Source organism: Chiroxiphia lanceolata, chromosome 8, assembly GCF_009829145.1.
Source record: "Chiroxiphia lanceolata isolate bChiLan1 chromosome 8, bChiLan1.pri, whole genome shotgun sequence".
In the NCBI taxonomy this organism is placed as follows: Eukaryota; Metazoa; Chordata; class Aves; order Passeriformes; family Pipridae; genus Chiroxiphia; species Chiroxiphia lanceolata.
The window spans coordinates 30,269,739-30,289,179 of record NC_045644.1 but is presented as its reverse complement, the minus strand read 5'-3'; the positions used below and the strand labels follow the sequence as shown (position 1 = coordinate 30,289,179).

At 39.7% G+C, this 19,441-nt stretch overlaps 1 protein-coding gene across 4 annotated transcripts in view; it reads left to right on the top strand.

Annotated features, from left to right (window-relative positions):
* FAM13C (family with sequence similarity 13 member C) overlaps nt 1–19,441 on the top strand; it is a 53,558-nt gene that overhangs the window by 31,284 nt on the left and 2,833 nt on the right. For 3 of the 4 annotated variants that reach the window (XM_032694437.1, XM_032694438.1, XM_032694436.1), the window contains 6 exons: nt 3,590–3,800; nt 4,751–4,889; nt 6,248–6,329; nt 8,752–8,963; nt 16,483–16,578; nt 17,836–18,035. In XM_032694437.1, coding sequence (XP_032550328.1) covers nt 3,590–3,800; nt 4,751–4,889; nt 6,248–6,329; nt 8,752–8,963; nt 16,483–16,578; nt 17,836–18,035 — 940 coding nt within the window. The remainder of the gene's footprint in view (nt 1–3,589; nt 3,801–4,750; nt 4,890–6,247; nt 6,330–8,751; nt 8,964–16,482; nt 16,579–17,835; nt 18,036–19,441) is intronic. The other variant, XM_032694439.1, reaches the window with a different exon arrangement.

Below are 19,441 nucleotides of genomic sequence, written 5' to 3'. Positions count from 1 at the left end.
AACAGATGACCAAAGTCAGCAATTTCCAGTTTACTTCTGAATATGTAAAAAGAGAATTGGAGCTGCCAAAGTGAGACCATAAGGAATTTCTGGGGGTTACAAAGCTAGTTTCTTAAAGGGGAAAACAGAGAAGAGCAGGGTGTAATTTCTATAGCTTTTGGATATTAGTACACATCAAATATATGACTTGAGCAGTGAGCAGCTGAACCTAACTACAAGAAGTTCTAAATGGCCTTGAAATTAAAAATCCCTGTAGCAGCATTCACAGACATTACATGTTGAGGGCTGAACACATTACAGATGCATATTATTTTTTCTATACAAGAGATTTCAGTGTATTATTGTTTTATTTAGAGAATATCACAGGCATAAATACAGAGTTGTACCATAGGACTTGTTGCCATATGAAGTCCATCTTATGAACATATTGCATAAGATAGCAAAGCTGGCTTTAAGTCCTGTCCAGCAGATGAGGTGGAGTAGATGCCAAGGGGCAACTTACTGGCTTGGGTAGAGGTGGCTTTAATTCTCAGTTTTGTCAAAAATAGAGGCTAAAATTAGACCAGACACATGAACACATGGTCAGTTCATGGGCTGCTCTCAGGATAATGCTTAGAGTCTTGTTTAGGATCTGAGCAGAACTGGAACCAGGATGATAGCCTTAAGCTTTAATGAAAAATGTGGTTGGTTAGAACTTGTCATCACCGAGGTGTTTCACTATGACAGTAATCAGGCCATGTGAATGAATCAGTTTGAATTATTTGCTGACCACTTAAGAACAGAGGCAGTAATTTAATGCAGCTGTAGTAGGGTTGGAACTAAAGCCCTTCTTGGGCCATACCAAAGTTGCACCAGTGTGCACAGCCCTGGTGCCAAGGAAATGGAAGTGCCCTGGCCTTTGGGAAATATTCCCAAATTCATCTGGCATGCAGGTTGTCTCCTTTTCTGAATAAAAAAACCTCCTTGAGTTTTGTGTGTTTTCACGCTGGAGCTGCACCAGCCACTACCTGTCCTTTGCATTTATCTTCAAGGAGTGTTCAGTCTTGAATGTGTGCTTTTCTTCCACTTGTGAGACTGGGTCGGCCCCAGGAAAATCGCCTGGTTGTAAATGTGAAAAGGAGCAAGTGTCTGTGACCCTATAGTTTATCAGCAGTACAGTCTCCTGCAAGAGGGGTAGTTCTAGGTCCACAGGAAATCAGAGTTCAAATGTTGGAAAGTTGTTTCCTGCACCTGTCATACACAGACCAGCAGATCTGTTTATCACATCATTTTCCTTTCACAGTGAGGGGACTGCTACTTAATATGACTATAAAAGAATTTATTCCTAATAATAACAGAGCATGAGAAATCTGTGAAACTATTCTTAGTCAACCCACTTCACAGTGATTATATATTTCTTGAAGTTCAAAGATGGTGAAATTAAAGAAAGGAAGCCAGGTTCTTCTCACTGACAATCTTCAGAATAAAAAAGCCCCAGCAACAACAGCAGACCAAAACCCAACCCAAACCATAATTTTTAAAAAAATCTTACAGGGTAAGGAGACAGTACTTGCCAAAAAGAGATAACACTTTTGTTTGCAGAACAGCAATTATTCCAGCCATTATCACTGTGTGCTGTCAGTACCTGATTTCTCATGGCTCATACAGTTCTCTACCCTTGCTTCTCCCAGATGCCTTTCTGGATCTCTCTGTGGGAGGATTTGAATCTCACACATGATTTAGGAGACTTGGGTGTTGCTCTGGTACCTTGGAGAGTGGAATTTGACCTTCATAGTATGAAGTATTTAGAGGAAAGGTGCAAGGTTGGAATTAATAATCAGCCACATTGTCTCATCATGAAAATGCTTAACATAATTATAATTGATGATGCTACCAAGAGTAGATGAGTTTATAGATACAAAGGTCACATGTAACTTTTGCATGACAGACTAAACTGTGATTATACAGTAGGATTTTTTGTTGTCTGTAAAGCAAAAATGGGTGGATAGTGCCCAATAAAACGATATTTTAGGCCATTGTAACTACTATATGTTAAATTAATAGTTTTTTTTTTGTGAATGCTGCCACTCAGAGCTGTTTTTTTCCCCCACTATCCCAGTGCAGCAATAGGGATTTGCAGCTTCGGTATCTCTTGGGCAGAGGGCAAATAAAATGTAATGCAAAGATTCCATTAAAATCCTGACAGAAATACCCATTCAGCATAGGAATGTCATGTCCCATGTGCAAAGGAGAAAATCAAAAGAAAGTGAAGGTGAAAGAACTTACCTAAACCTGCCAGTTCTTCTGTGAGTAAATCCATGTACAGTTGTTTTCCTGTGCAGTTTTAGACTTTAATTGAATAAAAAGATTCTGTGAAATGTATTAGAATGCAAGCCATATGGAAAATATAACACTGACCAGAAATCACATGCATGCTGCCTGGAAATCCAAAATAAATGAACTAAATATATGAATTAAAATATATGAATTAAAAAGCTGTATATATAAATGGGTTTAGAACAAAAAAATAACATAGCTGGTGTAAAATATTATGTGCTGTGGAAATTGCTGTAGGGGGACCTGAGACAGAGCATAATCTTTGCTTTAACAAAGCAAAACAGAGAGAATTTTTGGGCAAGGACTTTTATGAATGTGGAGTTTCTCCCTAAAAAGTATAATCTGCTTTAAATTGCAATCATCTGATAGCAAAAATGTGGATTAGGCTACATCATCCTCACCCACAACTACTGAGGGTGAGGAATAAGATACAATGATTATTCCCTTTAATGTACTCATGTACAGCAAAGGGAAGATGAACTCTAGATATTCCCTGGAGGTAGGCACTGTAATGTGCCCATTAGTTTTCATGTCACCCATAAACAGAACCAGTGAGATGAAGTTCACCAATTCCTACTTTTTTCTAGCTTGATCACCACTATAAAGCAATTTTACCTTTTGAGGCACCTGAGGTGAGGTTTCCATTCACAGTCCAAGACACTGTTAGCACGGTATCACAAGCATGACTCCTCCAGACAGCAGTCACTGCCCACTTACCTTGAATAACTAACTGGAATATGACTGGTGGTGGTTGCTCTTTTCATATCCTGTGTTCTTTAGACCCATAGGTATGTTCCTTCAAACCTTAACAAAAATCTGCAAGCAGCCCTGAAGGTTCTTAGCATAAGGGCACATTATATTTTTGATCTTCCTTTCTCTTCACCAAGGCAGTAAATGATAAATCACAAAGTTAATCTTACTTTGCACACTCGTCATCTACTCCAGAAATGTGGCTCTTAAAAGCAAACAGATCTATGAAAATACAAGTAGTGCTGCCATTCTGGGAAACTCTCCATCTTTATATTATACTTCATTATTTATAAACACACCCATCCAGCTTCTCCTGTGGAACTCAAAAATGATTTAGGTTAAGCCAGTAACTGTACTTCTCTTCTGTCATCCTCAGTCCCGTGTTCATCCTGCATGTGACACCTTGCTGAACTGTTTGCTGTTTACTTCGAGCCCTTCTGCAAGGAAAAATTTGCATTCACCTTGGTAGCTCAGTACCTTGTGAGTGATCCCCGGTCCACACTGATTTGTACTTTCTTTCCAGAGCCTGTGCCAGCCCACAGAGACTGGCAGAACGACATGGAGAGCAGCCCACAGGAACATCACTCCCTAGGGACCAGTCGACTGCTGTATCACATTACAGATGGAGACAACCCTCTTTTGTCACCACGCTGCTCTATCTTTAGCCAAAGCCAGAGATTTAATCTAGACACAGAGTCTGCCCCTTCTCCACCAAGTGCTCAGCCTTTCATGGTGTAAGAAAATGTATTTTAATTCTTATGTGTCTTTAAAACTTTTTCTGCAATTCACAGCCTTTGACTCTTCATGGGTTTTTTTTAGTCACTGTCATGTCATAAACAGGAAATTTTTCATATTGTGGCGTATTTTGACATGGATAATTTGCAGTACCATAAATAGGAACTAGTGTTCCCTCAGTCATAACAGAGGACATTGTTTGAAATCTTTGTTAACTACAGTTAGCAAGGACAGTTTTAAATGTTAGTTAGTAATCAGTGTGATAAGACAAAGAGGACTATCATGGCATAATACTAAAAATTTCAGCTGTAACCGAACTACAGCTTGAGCCATTCACTGGATGTGACAATGTCAAACAGCATATGAACTATTCATATATGTGATTTCCAGAAACCAAGCTGTGAGTTACAGAGAGAAATCAGACTTTCTTAAAAGCTCATATACATGGCTTCATCTCCATATGGATAATAATCAGATCTGTTGATTTGCAACTGTAAATAATCAGAAACTAAACTGCCTTCAGAATGATAATGATTATTCCCAGCAATGAAAAACTCCCTGCACTTAGTTTTGCAAATCATGTCATTACATTCTCCTGTTATAGCTGGAAGATTTGTGAATTAAGATATGGATGTTAAATGTAAATAATGGATCAGCGTTTGACTTACGAGATTAATTTTTTTTTCCAAAATATTCAGAAATCCCACAATTAATTATAAAAAGAGAGAATGAAAGACAGACAGTGAACCCATTAATATATCCTGGGGGTACATTCAAGTGAAAGCAATTATTTTATTCTTACTTTGTAAAACTAATCTGTCTCCATCTTGTGAAACAACCTAGCTGTGAATTCTGAAGTGCTAAGAAAGGGTTAAAGTGTGCCTGAAACAAGGCAGGGGCCACTATAGCCAGTTCGTAGATCCAGCAACTATTCTTTTGGCTTTTGCAGGCCAAGAAGTTCTTCCAGATGTAACTGTGAAGACTGCAAAGAACCACAGACAGTAACACAACTTACCAAGCATCTGCAGAGCCTCAAGAGAAAAATTAGGAAGTATGAAGAAAAGTTTGAGCAAGAAAAAAAATACCTGGTAAGATAATAATTGAAAAGAAGAGGGAGGCAAGGATCCCAGTGTATTTAAACTTATGCAAAACAATACAAGAAAGGGTATTTTTAGTAAAATGAAATGGGAAAAACTTCAATGAGGGAATATCTTTTTAGCATCTTCCAGTGTAAGCAGTAGTTCTGAGACTCTAATTTACATTTTCTTTGGATTACCTTTGTTGCAAAATATCCATCTTCGAGAAGTGTGAACCAGTGAAATGTAGCTGACAGGCTTGTGAACCAAAATGATGCAAAAAATGGAAAAAAAAAAAGATGAAAAGCTGCTTATTCACTTTGTAGAACTCGTTTGCTTGGAAACTGTTGCTCCTCTGTGCAGATTCCTTCTTTCAGGCAGACTCCTGTAAACCTCCAAAGTGTGGGGCTCAACAGAAGCTGATGGCAGAAATTAAGAGAAATAAAACTTGTGGGGGGTTGTTTGAGGTCAGTGGTGAGTGCTGTGCCCTCTGTGCAGGATTGTTCATATCGAGCTGGTTTGTGTAATGTGAATTCTGCAGCTTAAACATATCAAAGAATGTGTACAATATGAAATAGGGAAGTTTGTGATATTTTCTGACCATATTAAAATTAATTACATGTTACCTTGTAATCCCATTGATGACTGAAAACTTAAACTTGTGAATTGTATGGCCCAGTGGTCATCATATGCTCCCAGGAGAAAAATTTTATACATAATCCTCACACTGTGACCAGGAAAAAAATATTTTAGAGGCTTAATTTTGCAAAACTGTTATGCCATTTTAAATATCTTGAGGTTTGAAGATCCAGTGTAAATTGATTTAAACTTGGAGACAATTTCTAAATGCAAAGAAAGAACTGATATAGATTTAGTCATTTGCTACTTTTGAGATGACCCTAGCACAGGATTTTTTCATTTGATTATTTAAGCAGGTCAGTGGAAATTTTTTAAGTGCTGTTTCCCAGCAGAATCCCTGTCTTAAAGCAAGGGCTTATCCCTGCAAGGGACAGAGAGCTTCAGTTACCATCCTGGAAATCACTTAGGAACTTGACTAAAATTGGGTATTTGATCAATCCTTTTGAAGTCACTGAGGTTATTTACCCGAATAGTCAGAGACTTAAATGTTGTTGGGTCTTTTTTAGGATCAGAGACAAAACACCCAGATCCATGTAGCACTGTGCCACAATGGGGCACAGATAAGTCATGACAAATTAATGCCACAATCAAGCCAAGTGCTCTGCATGGCCCCGTGACACCGTGCAGTGGGAACTATGGGCATTTTGGAGCACACAGGGTTTTGTCTGTTTGATCACATAACTCTCAATTCCTTCTGTTTCTTTATGTTCTTTACATTTCTTTGCATTCAGCCTTCCCACGGTGACAAGACTTCCAATCCTGAAGTTCTGAAATGGATGAATGCTTTGGCCAAAGGTCGGAAGCAGCTCAAAGGTACATAATAATAGCACGTCACTTTCCCTTTATTGCTGAAGCTTTTGGAAGTAGGAGTGTACCTGGAATATTTTAGAGTCAGTTGTCTAACCTCACTGCTCTGCTTATTTTTCACAGTGCGTGCCAATAAGGCTTTCAAAGGCAACAGAGATATTAGGGGATATGACTTGCCTTGATTCCTGAAAGCAGGGATTAAAGTAAACCAGTTCAACCTTCATAGCAAGGCTAGAAAGGGAAGGGGAAAAAGACACCGTCTCTCCCTTATCACTATAGACACTCATGCAAAGGCAATGCTATTTTGAATATTTTCATGAGTGCCTGAAACAGAGAAGTTAAAACTTTCCTTGTAACGGCACAAATGTAGGTGTAACTGTTTCTTTACGACTGAGGATACTCATCTCTAAAGGTTTTATTTATTTTGATCATAAGAACAGATCTTTCCTTGGTATTAGATTTGGTCTTGAGGGTCAGGTTTTGCCCTTGACTGTCTGTGAACCACTCCATTAACGTCTAGGGGTGTATCACATGCTTTCCCTCAGGGAGAATGTAGCCAAGACAGATTGATTTTTTTCTTAAAGCTATTTGTAATTTATCTAAATCTTTTTTTTCCCCAGTTATAAATGGATTCTCACTACTAGATAAATTGTAGTACTATCTTTCATCTCTGTTCTGGATGTAGTTAATAATGTAGATATAGAGGCTGTGATTGTGGTAAGTAAAGAATTAGAAACCCGTCTTTCAGTAAATTTCTTCTGGAAAATTCTCCCTTGAGTACTATCCTGTATGATTTCATCATCATCATCATTATGATTATTATTTTTGTTGTTGTTGTTGTTTTTCCTTGAACTTTGTGTTACAAATCCAGGAAAGGTAAATGAGAAGAAATGGCTGATCTACATAGTTAACTTTCTGAAAATTATCTTTTTGACTCAACCATTGCTTCTCCTAGCCAGAGGTCTAGTGTTCATAGATCAGCCTTGCCTTCACATCTAAACTGCTTAATCCTGTGACAACCCTTAATTTTATTATCCTGAATAATGGCACTGCTTTTAAGTGAAGCGAGATTCGTGAGGTTCACATGACAAGTACAACTGAAATGGAAAACACTCAAGTGCTTCTTGGGTCCTTCTCCATGTTCATAAGGCTTGTCCATCCTTTCTAGCTCTGTGGGTTTACTAAAAAAATACTGGTTTTTTAGTAAAAGCTGGCCCATATCCTCAGACTGTCACAGCTAAAAAATGTTATTACTGCTTCTGCTAAAAAATTTTATTACTGCTTCTGCATGGATTTCAACAAATTTAACACATGTGGAGCCATCAATCTCCTGCCTTGCCCAAGGTGCTGTACCAGCCAGATGTGTGCTATGAACAAAGTCTGATTTTACAGGAGATAATTCAGATTGCAATTCAATTTCCTCATTGCTCTGTGCAGGTCTCTGGAGCTCCAGGGTCTTTGGCTTGGTGTCAAGCTAATATACTCTCACACTTTATCACATCCAGGCAGGTTGCTGACTGAGAAGCTTGGACACACTGTAGCCTGTCTGTCTCCTGGGTTGCTCAGATGCTCTTCTGCCAAGGGAAGTGGCTGTTTCTCCACCTGAGCCTGGCTTAGGGCAGTGCAGCCTCTGGAAGGGAGGTGGACGGTTTAAATTGCACTGGAGAGCAATGTTGGTTATGCAGACCCGGGTACTCCAGCAGCCTGGCATGGAGGGCTCTGTGGCACAGCTTGGCCCCCACAGCCCTTCTCATTCTCCTCCTCCCTTGTGCAGCAGCACAGGAGGGCAGGGAAGCCCAGCTCGGGTGAGAGGGGAGCAGATGCTGCAGAGACACTGCTCTGGCTTGGGAAGATGTCTGTAAAAGATGCATCCTTGGACAGCAATGCCCACAGCAGGCACAGGCATGTTCTTACTTATCCAGAGAGTACACAGGTTTAGCGAGGAGAAGGAGGGGAATGAGAGAGCTTTACCTTCATATTCCCCCCACACCTAACCTCCCATAAATATTTTCTCACTGTTTTTCCTTTTAAGCCCCTTTCCTAACCTCACTCCCACTGAAATTCAGCACTAATTCCTATCCAGACCCCACTCCATAACCCAGTGCCTCTTCAGTCCTCACCTTTTGTGTCAAAGATGGCCTTGGAGGAAAAATAGAATTACACATGTGCTGTAAATTTCATTGTCATGGACACATCTCATCACTTGACTATTGGATTTCCCTTTAACTAGGTAAAAGATTTACATATTAAAGTGAAGCAGACTTACTTTCCTATATATCTGTGGTATGATGAAAATTGTATGCAAAAACTAGGAAGGCTTTGTTTTGTTGTTTGTTTTGTTTGTTTGTTTTTTCTGGTAGCGTCAGAGGAAACTGCTTTGCAAATATTTCTAATCTTTTCTAATCTTGCCATGTAATTTCCCTTTCAGAGCTGAAACTCAGAATTTCAGAAGAGCAAAACTGCACCTCCACAGCACCCCAAAGAAGTGACCATTGTGAAAGCACTGGGACCTCTAAAGAGGCTGGCACACAGGAGGCCACGAGCATGGAACCAGCTCCCTCAGTGGAGGAAACCATGGATAGCGTATTGAGGCGACTAAAGGAGAAAAGACAACACTTTCACCTTCCTGAGACTATTAAGGTATTTAACAAGCATGGCTGTTTCCTTCAGGACTTTATCACCTGAGGCAGGTTATTAGTGTGCAGCTGTCTCAGGGGGTGTGTGCATCCTCTGTTGTCTGGCACTGCAGTGCAGCTTCTCTCTAATAAGACGGGAGCTCTAGTGCAGTTCCTGAAGTGATCTCTCTGAGAAGAGTTTCTCAGACAAAGAGGTGCAGAAGGCTTTTTCAAGCACCTTTTTCTTAGAGGTGCCTGTGTAGAACAGTTTGCCAGGCACTGCTGGAACCTGCCTACTTGAGGCTGCATATCCCCATTTGGTGAGGATGGTGACAGCAAAAGCAATCCCATCTTCAGCCCACAGAAACTGTGTGACTAAAAACCTTCCTGAAGTTCTTTTGATGATAAAGGTCCTCTCTCACCTGAGATGCTGAAAGCCTCTGCCCAGTCGATGGTCTGAGGTCATGAGGAGAACACAACCATCCAGACAGCTTTGCCCTTCTGATCTTGTACGTTTACTTGTGTTGATGCTGTCTCTTCTCTTCCATGTTCTCAATTACTCTTCTCAATGTAGGAGCAATATTTTGTGAGACATGATTGCTTGGCTGGGTAATTAATTTTGAACTATTACATATTTTAAAGTTTTGCTGCACCTTCTCGTTCTCAGCACACTGTAGGGTTGTCTGAAGCAGTACATTCCACCCATAAAAATACTTTTCGGGGGGGCTGTTTTTGCTGTCCAGTGATGTTGATGTTCTGATGCTACAGAACCAAGGAAGGCAATAAATTGTGCCCTCAAAAGTATTTAAAATCTAAATATTGACAGTAGCATTTAGACTCCAGCTGGTGAACAAAAAAGGGGACAAGGGGGACAAGGAGGGATGAAGAACTAAATGCTAAACTATGTGAGAACTAAGAAATTATTCTGAGTGGATTTCAGTAGCAGAGAGTACCCAGCAGAGATAATTTTTAATTTTTGTTTTGCTTCTATTCTTAGTTCTTAAACAACTAGTTTCTATATAAAAACCAGAACTGTGCATAACAATGCCATGCTTCTGAGATCTTGAGCTCTGTATACATGACTGGTTTTTAAATTGTTTCTTTTTATATGCTACTTTTTAAAAACCTGAAATGGAAAAAGTGTTTCATAACCAGAAAACAAAAGAAGACAACAAAACCATGCTGTTCTGTATATAGTCCTAAAATTCCCACAATGCAGACTGTAGGATAATATTTTCAGTTTTTAAATTGTTTTTTATTATGCAAGGAGTGAGATCAGATGACACCAAAACAGATGTCAGTGAGGAAATTCTGTCCAAAAAACTCTTATAAGAGTAAGCTGGGTGTGGGTCTCTGTTCCATTAATTTTTCAATTTATAGGACTTTTCCTGATTTTCCAAGAGGACATCCTAAATCTGTGCAATGGCAGTGCTGTCTTGAAATATTCTCACAGAGAAAAGAGTAATGGAAATTAAATGCTTGCACAAGTCATTATTTTCAAATGCTTTTTTTAAGAGGTCTTGTTTATTTTCTTCTTGTATTCTTGTGGAGAGAACTTGTGTTGAGAGAACACTTCGTTAGCAAAGGTGTTTAGTAATGGTTACACCAAACTGCTGGGGAACAGAGGCTTGAGCAGGAATAACACGAAATCAAATTGATCTATTTCAAAATTATATATTTTAGTAGCTCCCTAAGTATAACATTAAAAAATATTGGATTTTGATTATGACTCATCCTGGACTTTTGGGGGAGAATGAGGTTTATAGCACTTGAAGATGTGAAATGAATCAAGGATGCCTAATGGTTCCAGCAAAGATCAAAGGCTTCATTTCAGCTACACACAAGTTTGCAGTTACTGTAGATATTTTTTATGTGCAACATTTTATCTTGTATATAACATTTAGATCTTGTAGAAGAATCTGAGCCACATTAATAGCAGCTAAATGTTTCTTTTTTTTTTTCAATATTTAGTTATTTTGGGCAAGGATGGTGTTTCTATAAAAGCCTGCCAAGTTGTCCCCTGAAGTTCTGCTGTGGCCCTGTTGAAATAGAAATGAGAGAATGTGTGTCCTTCAGAGAGGTGCAGAGTAAAATCCCAGTGTTTCTAAAGAGCACAGACCACAAGACCTGAATACAAAATAGCAGAATGTGGTTTCCAGAACAAAACATCCCTCCTGCAAAAGAGCCTGTGAGTGAAGTTATTAAATGAGAAGGTGTAGAGAAAATTGGGATTGGCCTGTGAATGGCTCAGTAACCCACAAGGGGATGGCCACCTCTCACTGTTTGTGTCACCAGCTCCTTGTGCAGGGAGATGGTGGTTTATGTAATAATTCACCTTCTTTCTACTTCTGTGTAAAAAGCTGCTTTGCAATGAGCCACCACACATCCCCAAGAGGCAGACTTCGGCCCTGGGAACCTGGACTCTGTGTCTGCCTGGAAACAAAGCACCTCTTTTGAGAGGCCTCAGGCAGGTCCAGCCCTTGCTGTCACACTGTCTGTCCTTCTGTCCTCAGTTTGTATTTTCTGTCTGTATAAACAACAGCGAGAGATGTTGGCAATGCAGGAGACAGACTAGTAAGGAAATCAGCTGTGTACAGCTCTCTGTTTCAAATTATGAAAACCGAACTACTTAGCTTTAGGTGAAGTCTCCTTTTTCTTTCTTTATATGCCACAAACAATTTTTGCCTTATGTTTAGTTTGAATGTTTGCAGTCTGTCCCCCAAGGCCTTTCTCAGACTGGTTCACTTTATGTATCTGTCTTCTCATTATTGACCTACTTCTGTTCATATTCTCCTTGGCTATGAAGCAATGTTTTTATTTAATTAGCATTGGATTTTCCACTGGTGTATTCAGCCTACAGTCCTAAGATGTCTCAGACAATTCTGTAGTTTGTGATTTCACCTGCCTGCTCTGATTTTGAAATTATTAGCCATTTCAAACTTAGCTGAATACAAACCTGTCTTGAGATGGCTAATAAAATGAGCTAATGAAATAGAGTCAAATGCTAAACCCCCTGGAGATCATTTGTTGTGTGATAAATCAATATTAATGATCACTCCCTGTGTTTTCCTAACCATTCAGCTGCTCTGGGCTTAATAGTTTTTGAAAGAATTAACCTTGTATTAATTGCAGAACTAGCAATAAATAAACAAATTAGCTAATTTATAATACTCCTGCATTCTAGCTAGCAGCTCATCTCTTAAAATGAATGACAATTTTAGAGTGATTAACTCATGCAGACCTTTTAGGCAAAATGTGATTAGCAGTTCTGATTAGTGGCTCTGCATTTGAGGAGCAAACAAAAAAGGTTTTGCTCCTGCTGAAGTTAATAGCAAGGCACTGGTATCACAAGAGTGCTACTTCTTCAGGGCTCAATAGATTTTTAAAAATAGAGTTTAATTAGTAAAAATATTTCTCCAAATCGTCTTTAGAAAAACCTTAGTCATTGAATTTCTGTGGAAAGGCACGCTGTGTGTCCCCAACTCCATGCTTCCTCCCATTACTTCATCTCCTCCAAACCTTTGGACTCTTGGCCCTGACTCATACAGCTCTGTCATGATCTGGCAGACTGTGGAAAATGACATTTAGCTCCTTGGTGTTCGGGAGCAGATCTTGTTGGGAAGAGGGGAAAAGGGAAAAGAGGAGATAAATACCCATTGCACTGCGTGCTCCCTGCAGCAGACACTTGTACATGTCCTGGTGTGTTACCAACACTGACAAATTGCATTGTTGAAAAATCAACATTCTTCTGGTACCAGTGATCTGTATTGTGATTTTTGAACAGAAATAAACTGCCAGTGTGAGATGCACTTTCTGTAGCTCCCCCACAGCGGTTCTACCAATGCACACTGTCCAGCCAGAACTTCCTGCTGCCTGGTCAGTCTTCCATTTCATTTTACAGACAGTACCTTTTCCTAGTAGCCCCAGCATTTAGAGAGTGTTTATCATAGTATCACGATGGCTGAATATTTAGGGATTTCACTGTGAATCTATCACACCACTCCACAAACAGGTTGGGTTTGCATTGCTGAAGCTTTCTCTTCTATACCCCTTACCAGCCAAGGCAAATCCATTTCTCTTTTTTGATGAATAATTAAAAAGTTGAGGGAAAAAAGTTGAAAAATCCTCTCTGTATTTTTGCAAGTTTCTGAGTATTTTGAGCAGAATGGTGGCTGTTCTCATTTGTTGCAACTAAACATACTTAATATATAACGGGGAATGCTATTTATGAACTGAACTGGCAAATGGAAGTTAACAACATTATTTTCTGATTTCTCCATTAGATGTATGAGGAAAAACATTTCTTTAGTTTTTCAGTCACAATAATTATTCATTAATGTTACCTAAATTGTTCTAAGAAAGTTCTGCAATGGTACCTGTAGGACCTCGTTTGCCAACACTTTCTACCCATGTGCTGCTGTCATCTTTTATGAACCCGCCTTTCCAAAACCCAGCCGATGACACACACCTCATGTCCATGCAGCTTGGCTGAGATATTCCAGCTAAAAACTCTGCTTCCTCAGTGCCTCTGTCAAATGGTATTCTCAGGAAATTTTTTTTGGATGCAGACTCTGAGCACCACGTGAAGATTCTCACTTTACTGACTAAGACCACGGTTTTACCTTTGGAACACTCCAGATAAGGAATGCAGTGTTCCATCAGTAGCCTAATAGCACTTCCTGGCCTTAAGCTTGTTAAATTGCTTTGGTGGAATAGTAATTTTGAGAGAAACCAAGGCAATCAAGTGTTAGATGTATGACATCTAAGAAAAATAAGATTCCAGGCTTTCAGTAAACTTTCATTTATGCATCTTTCTCCATAAGACAGAGCACAAGTTCAGGCTCCAAAGGCTCCCCTTTGGCAGCCAAAGCAAATGCAGTGTATTTTCCACTGGTAAAAGCCTGACAGAAAGACTACTCCAATCATAGAAGTATCTCCATAGCTGCCATCAGCTCTGCATTAGGCCTTGAGAGGGTAACACGTCCTTTGATTCATTTAAAGATTCAGTTATGTAATTTTGGACTCTGCTCTTGCTAAGTTAATGCCAAGTCCCCATTGACCTCAGTGCAGGCAGAAAGAGGATTCATTATTAATGTTTATCTGGGGAGAGCAGATTATTAAATAGATATGTACCTGTACCCTTGTCATGAAATCCTGACTCATAATCTTATAAATAACTCTTTTAAATAGGATATGACAAAAAAGCAAATGGCTTTGGAAAAAATCAATCTTCAGAAATGTCTACTGTATTTTGAGAGTATTCATGGAGAGCCTGTAAGTATGCCATGGAAAGATAGGTACATTGAAAATTATCTAACTTATCTAACAAATATTTTTGGACTTGTATATTAAATATATTCAGCTGAGTTTTACACAATTAACATAATTTTAGTTATTTCAAACTAATTTTCAGGTATAAATGTTATTGCCTGATACTGATGAATTTGGTTTATATGTTAGAAAAATAAACTAAAATAAAAAGAGAAGTTTCTTGTGGCCCTGTATCTCTCTTCATGATTGGAAAATGCAGGATTGGATGATAAAGTTGGGAGATTATATATCCACAGCAGACCTGGCTCATGCATCCTTGGCTCTGCTATGATGTATGGTTAGAGTGCTTAGCAGCTGAGAAAGGGACATGAACTATAAAATGACATGGCCTGTCACGTGTTTTTTCCTTTACTACACAGCAGCAGTTAAAACTATTAATTAAAATCCTTTCAAGGGACTTAATTCCTGAATGTAGGTGCAAACCAAAAAAAATTCCACCATTGGTGAGATGATGACTTGAAAATTTGTCTATACACAACTGTGGAATTTCTGTTTGATATCTGTGTTTGTGTTCTTATGACTGTCTCTGTTTCTGGCTAGTAATTCCAGTGGTAGAGGAAAAGGGGAGCAGCACCAGCATGTGTCCAAAAATATGCCAGCTGTTAAAATTATCTCTGCATCTTGGATAAAACCATTTTTGTTCATCTTCTTTGGGCTCGGAATGAGAGCTGAGGGATGGAGAGGGTATGAAGAAATTATACTTCCTAAGAAGCAGAACAAAAAAGAAATTATTAGTGCTATATAGACGTAAAAGAGACTTGATTCAAAAAAGGGAATGATAGGGTATGTTTTATAGCATGGGGTTCAGAGAGGGTGTTTCTTCTCAAGGTTGAAGCAGCTCTGTAACAGCAGAGCACACTGGGGATGATGCTTGCCCTGCTGATGTTTAGTATGGCTCAGCATCACCTTCATCCAGACTTACCTTAACAAGGTCAGACAGAGAGGGCACTGACCAGGTTTCAAACAAAAAAAATGATCTATTCTGGCTCTTTGGCATTCCCTGGAGCCACTCTTACGGGTTGTAATCAAATGGGACATGACGACTGGGGAAGAGAAGTGGACTCACTGGGAGTGACATTCTGCAGTGAAATAAATGTACCTCTAGAAATGGTCCCCAGCTGCTCAGTGAGCCAGATGTACGTGGTGTCACCACCCTGTGTTTGTCTGTCACCCTTACTCCGCTAACCAGGCATTTGGCTGTTTCTGAGCAGCTCTGGACTATTGTCTCTCCAGTCTGTGTCTCTTCAGAGCTGCTGTGTGTTCACTCATCTGAGCGGGTGGATCTCAGCTTCACTGTGCCAAAAATCAGTGACACTGTATGCAGAGTGCTCATAGGCATGGGATTTGAGGAGCAGAGGCTGATGGTGGACTAGCTTGCAAATGACTCTGCTTTGGCATTTAATCACTGAGGAACATGTTTTTTCTGGGGATGATGGGGGTTATTTGGTTGGTTGGGGCCTTTTTTGTCTTGTTTTTTTTTTCTTGTGGAATTCACTCTTTTTTCCTTAGTGCAGTAAGTCAGTCTACTGCACAGCTAGTTTCCGTAAGGTTTATTTTTGTATTGGCGAATATTTGTGGCTTGATCAGGCTCTTAACAGCTGAATTTAAATCATACTCTCTTCCAAATCAATGCTTCTAGCACTCATAAAAGACCAAAAGCAAACTAAATGAACAGACAGCTAATCCTGTTTGTGGAAGGCAGTTCCAGTGAGGAATGCACGCAGCAATCCTGCATGGAGCCAGCTCCATGTGGAGGCTGTAAAGCTGTGTTCCTGGTGCTCTCCATCCCACTGAGTCTATGAGCATATTGTCCCAGGCAGACTATCACATTCCTGCAGGGAGCCTGTTGCCATTATTACAGCTGAGTGAGTGAGATACCAATGCAAGGCACAGTAGCAGTGTATCTTAACTCTTACTGCTCCACCAACATCCTCAGAAAGTGAATAATATCCCCTCTGCCTGGCTGGTGGGGCTCCAGGAAGTGAGGAAACCACATTGGGTATTCTCCATTAGAAAACAGATTGCCATTTTCCTTTATGGGAATTGTATGAATTAAATTACAGTTCCCATGGAATATCTGTGGAAGCAAAATACCCATCTGGTCATATTCTTCTAATACCTTTCTCAGCTTTACAGGAGCAAATGAGAATCTTTTTTATTTACCTTTTATTTTTGATTTTGGAGGACTACATTTTGTTATGATTTCTCTTTAGGTCACTAAGCAAGAAAAGAGTCTCATGAAACCTCTTTACGACAGATACAGAATTATCAAGAAACTTCTTGCAGCTCCATCTTTGATCACAACAATTGTAAGTTGGAAAGAATTCATATCCATTGTAAAAAAAACCCATAGAAAATGCTGTGCTTGATTTGTACCCGTATGTCCGTTTGGCAGCAATACAACTACTGATATTTAAAAAATCTGCTCACTAGTTAATACAGGGTGTTGATATTTCAAATAGAGCAAATGCTCTGTAAAATTCAGCTTCTAGGCATGTCACAGGGTGCAATTTATGGCAGCAGTTTCTGAGGCAGTACTTCAATGGCCTGGGTAAGAGATCAAAGCCTGGCATTACTTTTCCATCACGGCTAACACTTGCAACACAGAAGGAAAGCTCTCTCTTTTCATGAAGATCTCTGCTGTCACTGTGTCTTGCTTCTGTAACTTATTGACAATGCTTTTATCAATCATGTAGCATATAAATATTAGTAATACTTTAATAATGTATCACTGTAATGTAACAGTACTGGTCACATGGGCAGTAAAGGTAGTGGCATCTGGCTACTTCGAAGTTAATTAGCGGGTCTATCATAAATGCTAATCTAATAGTAATTGGAGCTAGGTCGATTTTAAAAATTATTATTGTCTTGTTAGATGAGAGTGGAGCTTCAGATTTCTCTGAAAAATCCCAATATAAATCTTCATACACATGCACAGAGGTATTTTATTAGAAAATTTAACTGAAATTCCCCCTTGCGTTACTTTGTAGGAGCTTTGCCCCATGGAAGTGTTATATTTAAGCCTCAGTTTCAATAGCTCAACTTTTCTTCTGAGGATGGAGGAATGTGAGGAAGACAGCAGTAATCACCTATTTTGGTAGTTAAAGTTTGTAGCTGTAAAACTGTGGAATCTCTCCTACAACTCTTGTAACAGTCAGAATTTCTGGACACAGTGCACACAGTAGATGGTATATAAGAGGACTACAAGTTCCAGCCAGACTGCACTGCTGAAATAAATACAGAATGGTAGTTACATCTTTGCTACATAGAAGGGCTTTAGAGCAAACAGAAATAAATTTCTGGCTGTGGATACTCAGAAGCAGGGCCAATTTTTGTCCTTTATACTCATGGTGGGCAATACTCAGTTACCCAGTGACCCCACGAGTGCTTTCATGAACTATCTTGATAAAGATTACCAAGATTTACCTGGCTAAAGCTTTCAATGTGTGTAACCTATTGCAAGGAATACATCCAGGAATACATCCTAATTCTTTTTGTTGTCATCCTGTGAACTGTGAGTGTTCCGATTTAAACAATTAATTAAATACTGCCTCACATTTCACAAGCAGGAGGAGGAAGACTCAGATGAAGACCATTCTCAAAGCAGCCATGAGTTGTCATCCGGTCCAATGTCTTGCTTCCCTGTTGAAGAGCACCTGTGTTACTCTCAGGAGGAGAGTGAGCCTGCACATGTCTCACCTCTGGATGAAAAGAAAGTTTACAGGCAAACAGCCTTGTCTATGTCCAATTTACATGAGGCAACAATGTAAGTTCTCGCTTTTTTCCCTTGTATTTTTAAAATGTCTCATGTAGACTTTGTAAATGAAACATGAGCCATACCTGTTGCATAGGGATATTCTACACCAAAGGAGTGATTCAGCATTTTCTTATGTGAGAGAAGAGGCAGATCAGATTTGTTGTTTAGGCAGCATACCTGTGGTTTGAGCTATTTATTCAAACAACTTTGTGCCAAGTCCAGGAAGAGCAAGGTAGAGGAAAGTAAGCAGATAAGAGAAATAAAGACAGCGTGGTAGATACGACATAATGGCATAGTAGTGATACACAAACCTACCTTTAATTGTTGCAAAATTTGCAGCTATCTAACTACTTATGTTCTTACAAAGCTGTCATAACACTGGGGGATAGTCTGCTCCTCTGTGTGTGTACCGGGACTGACTGCGTGAGTGATGTAAAAATGCCAGTGACCTTAGGCATCCAAACAGCAACAGGGGAGCTGCATGAAAGGTCACATAGCAGCTGGTCACATGGGAGGCCACTGAATGCATGTAAAATCAATTTATGCCTTGCCTAAGCCTAGTTATTAGTGCCTGGCTGCCCTGAAAACTCTCCACCACCCTCCATTGTAAAACCAAAATAAAGCCCTCATGATCTGTAGTTAAGAATTTCAGGTTGCATGAGACAACAGATCTCAAGATGCCCATAAACTGTTATCACCCAGTCAAGAAACTTGTTGAAGACTATGCCTTCCAGGAACAGATATGTTCTCATAGCTTAGGGGATGGTATCTTTTTTCTTGTGTTTTGATTGGGAGTTCTTAGATGCATAAAGGAAGCTAACTAGGCTCTACCAAAATTGAGAATAAATAAAAATTACTTAGATTTCTATGTAAATGAACTCTGTGTGCAATAGTTTGCTCACAAATGCTGGGAAGATATTTCTGTGCATTTTGTTGTTATGCAGAACCCCAAGAATTACCAGGTGCAAATGCCATCATAAGAGTTCTTTCTCTGCTTAAAAACCTTATTCTCTGAACACTAGCTAAAACATGGCCTCCAAAAACGATGCTTCTGGGAACCACTGGCATTTCCACTGCATCAGAGTAATGACTGGTAACAGCTGCAAACATGAGCAGGGCTTGGATGTTGATTTTAATTCAGTTAAAAGAGACGCAAAGCATTTCCTCCTGTGCAATGCTGAGCTGTGTCAACTCCATTAATTCCACAGAGAATTAAGGCCACTAGCGAAGCTCAGTTCTGAATGCTTTTCCTCCCATGTTGACCACAGAGTGTCTGCCTTCACTTTGTTAGCAGAGTGAGAGTACCAGTAGAAGGGGAGGAGCACAGCTGTGTATCGTTGGAGGGGTGTGGTGGTGTGGTGGAACGTCTCAGGGCACTGAGCTCAGTGCCTGCCATGGCCCAGCACAGCAGGCTC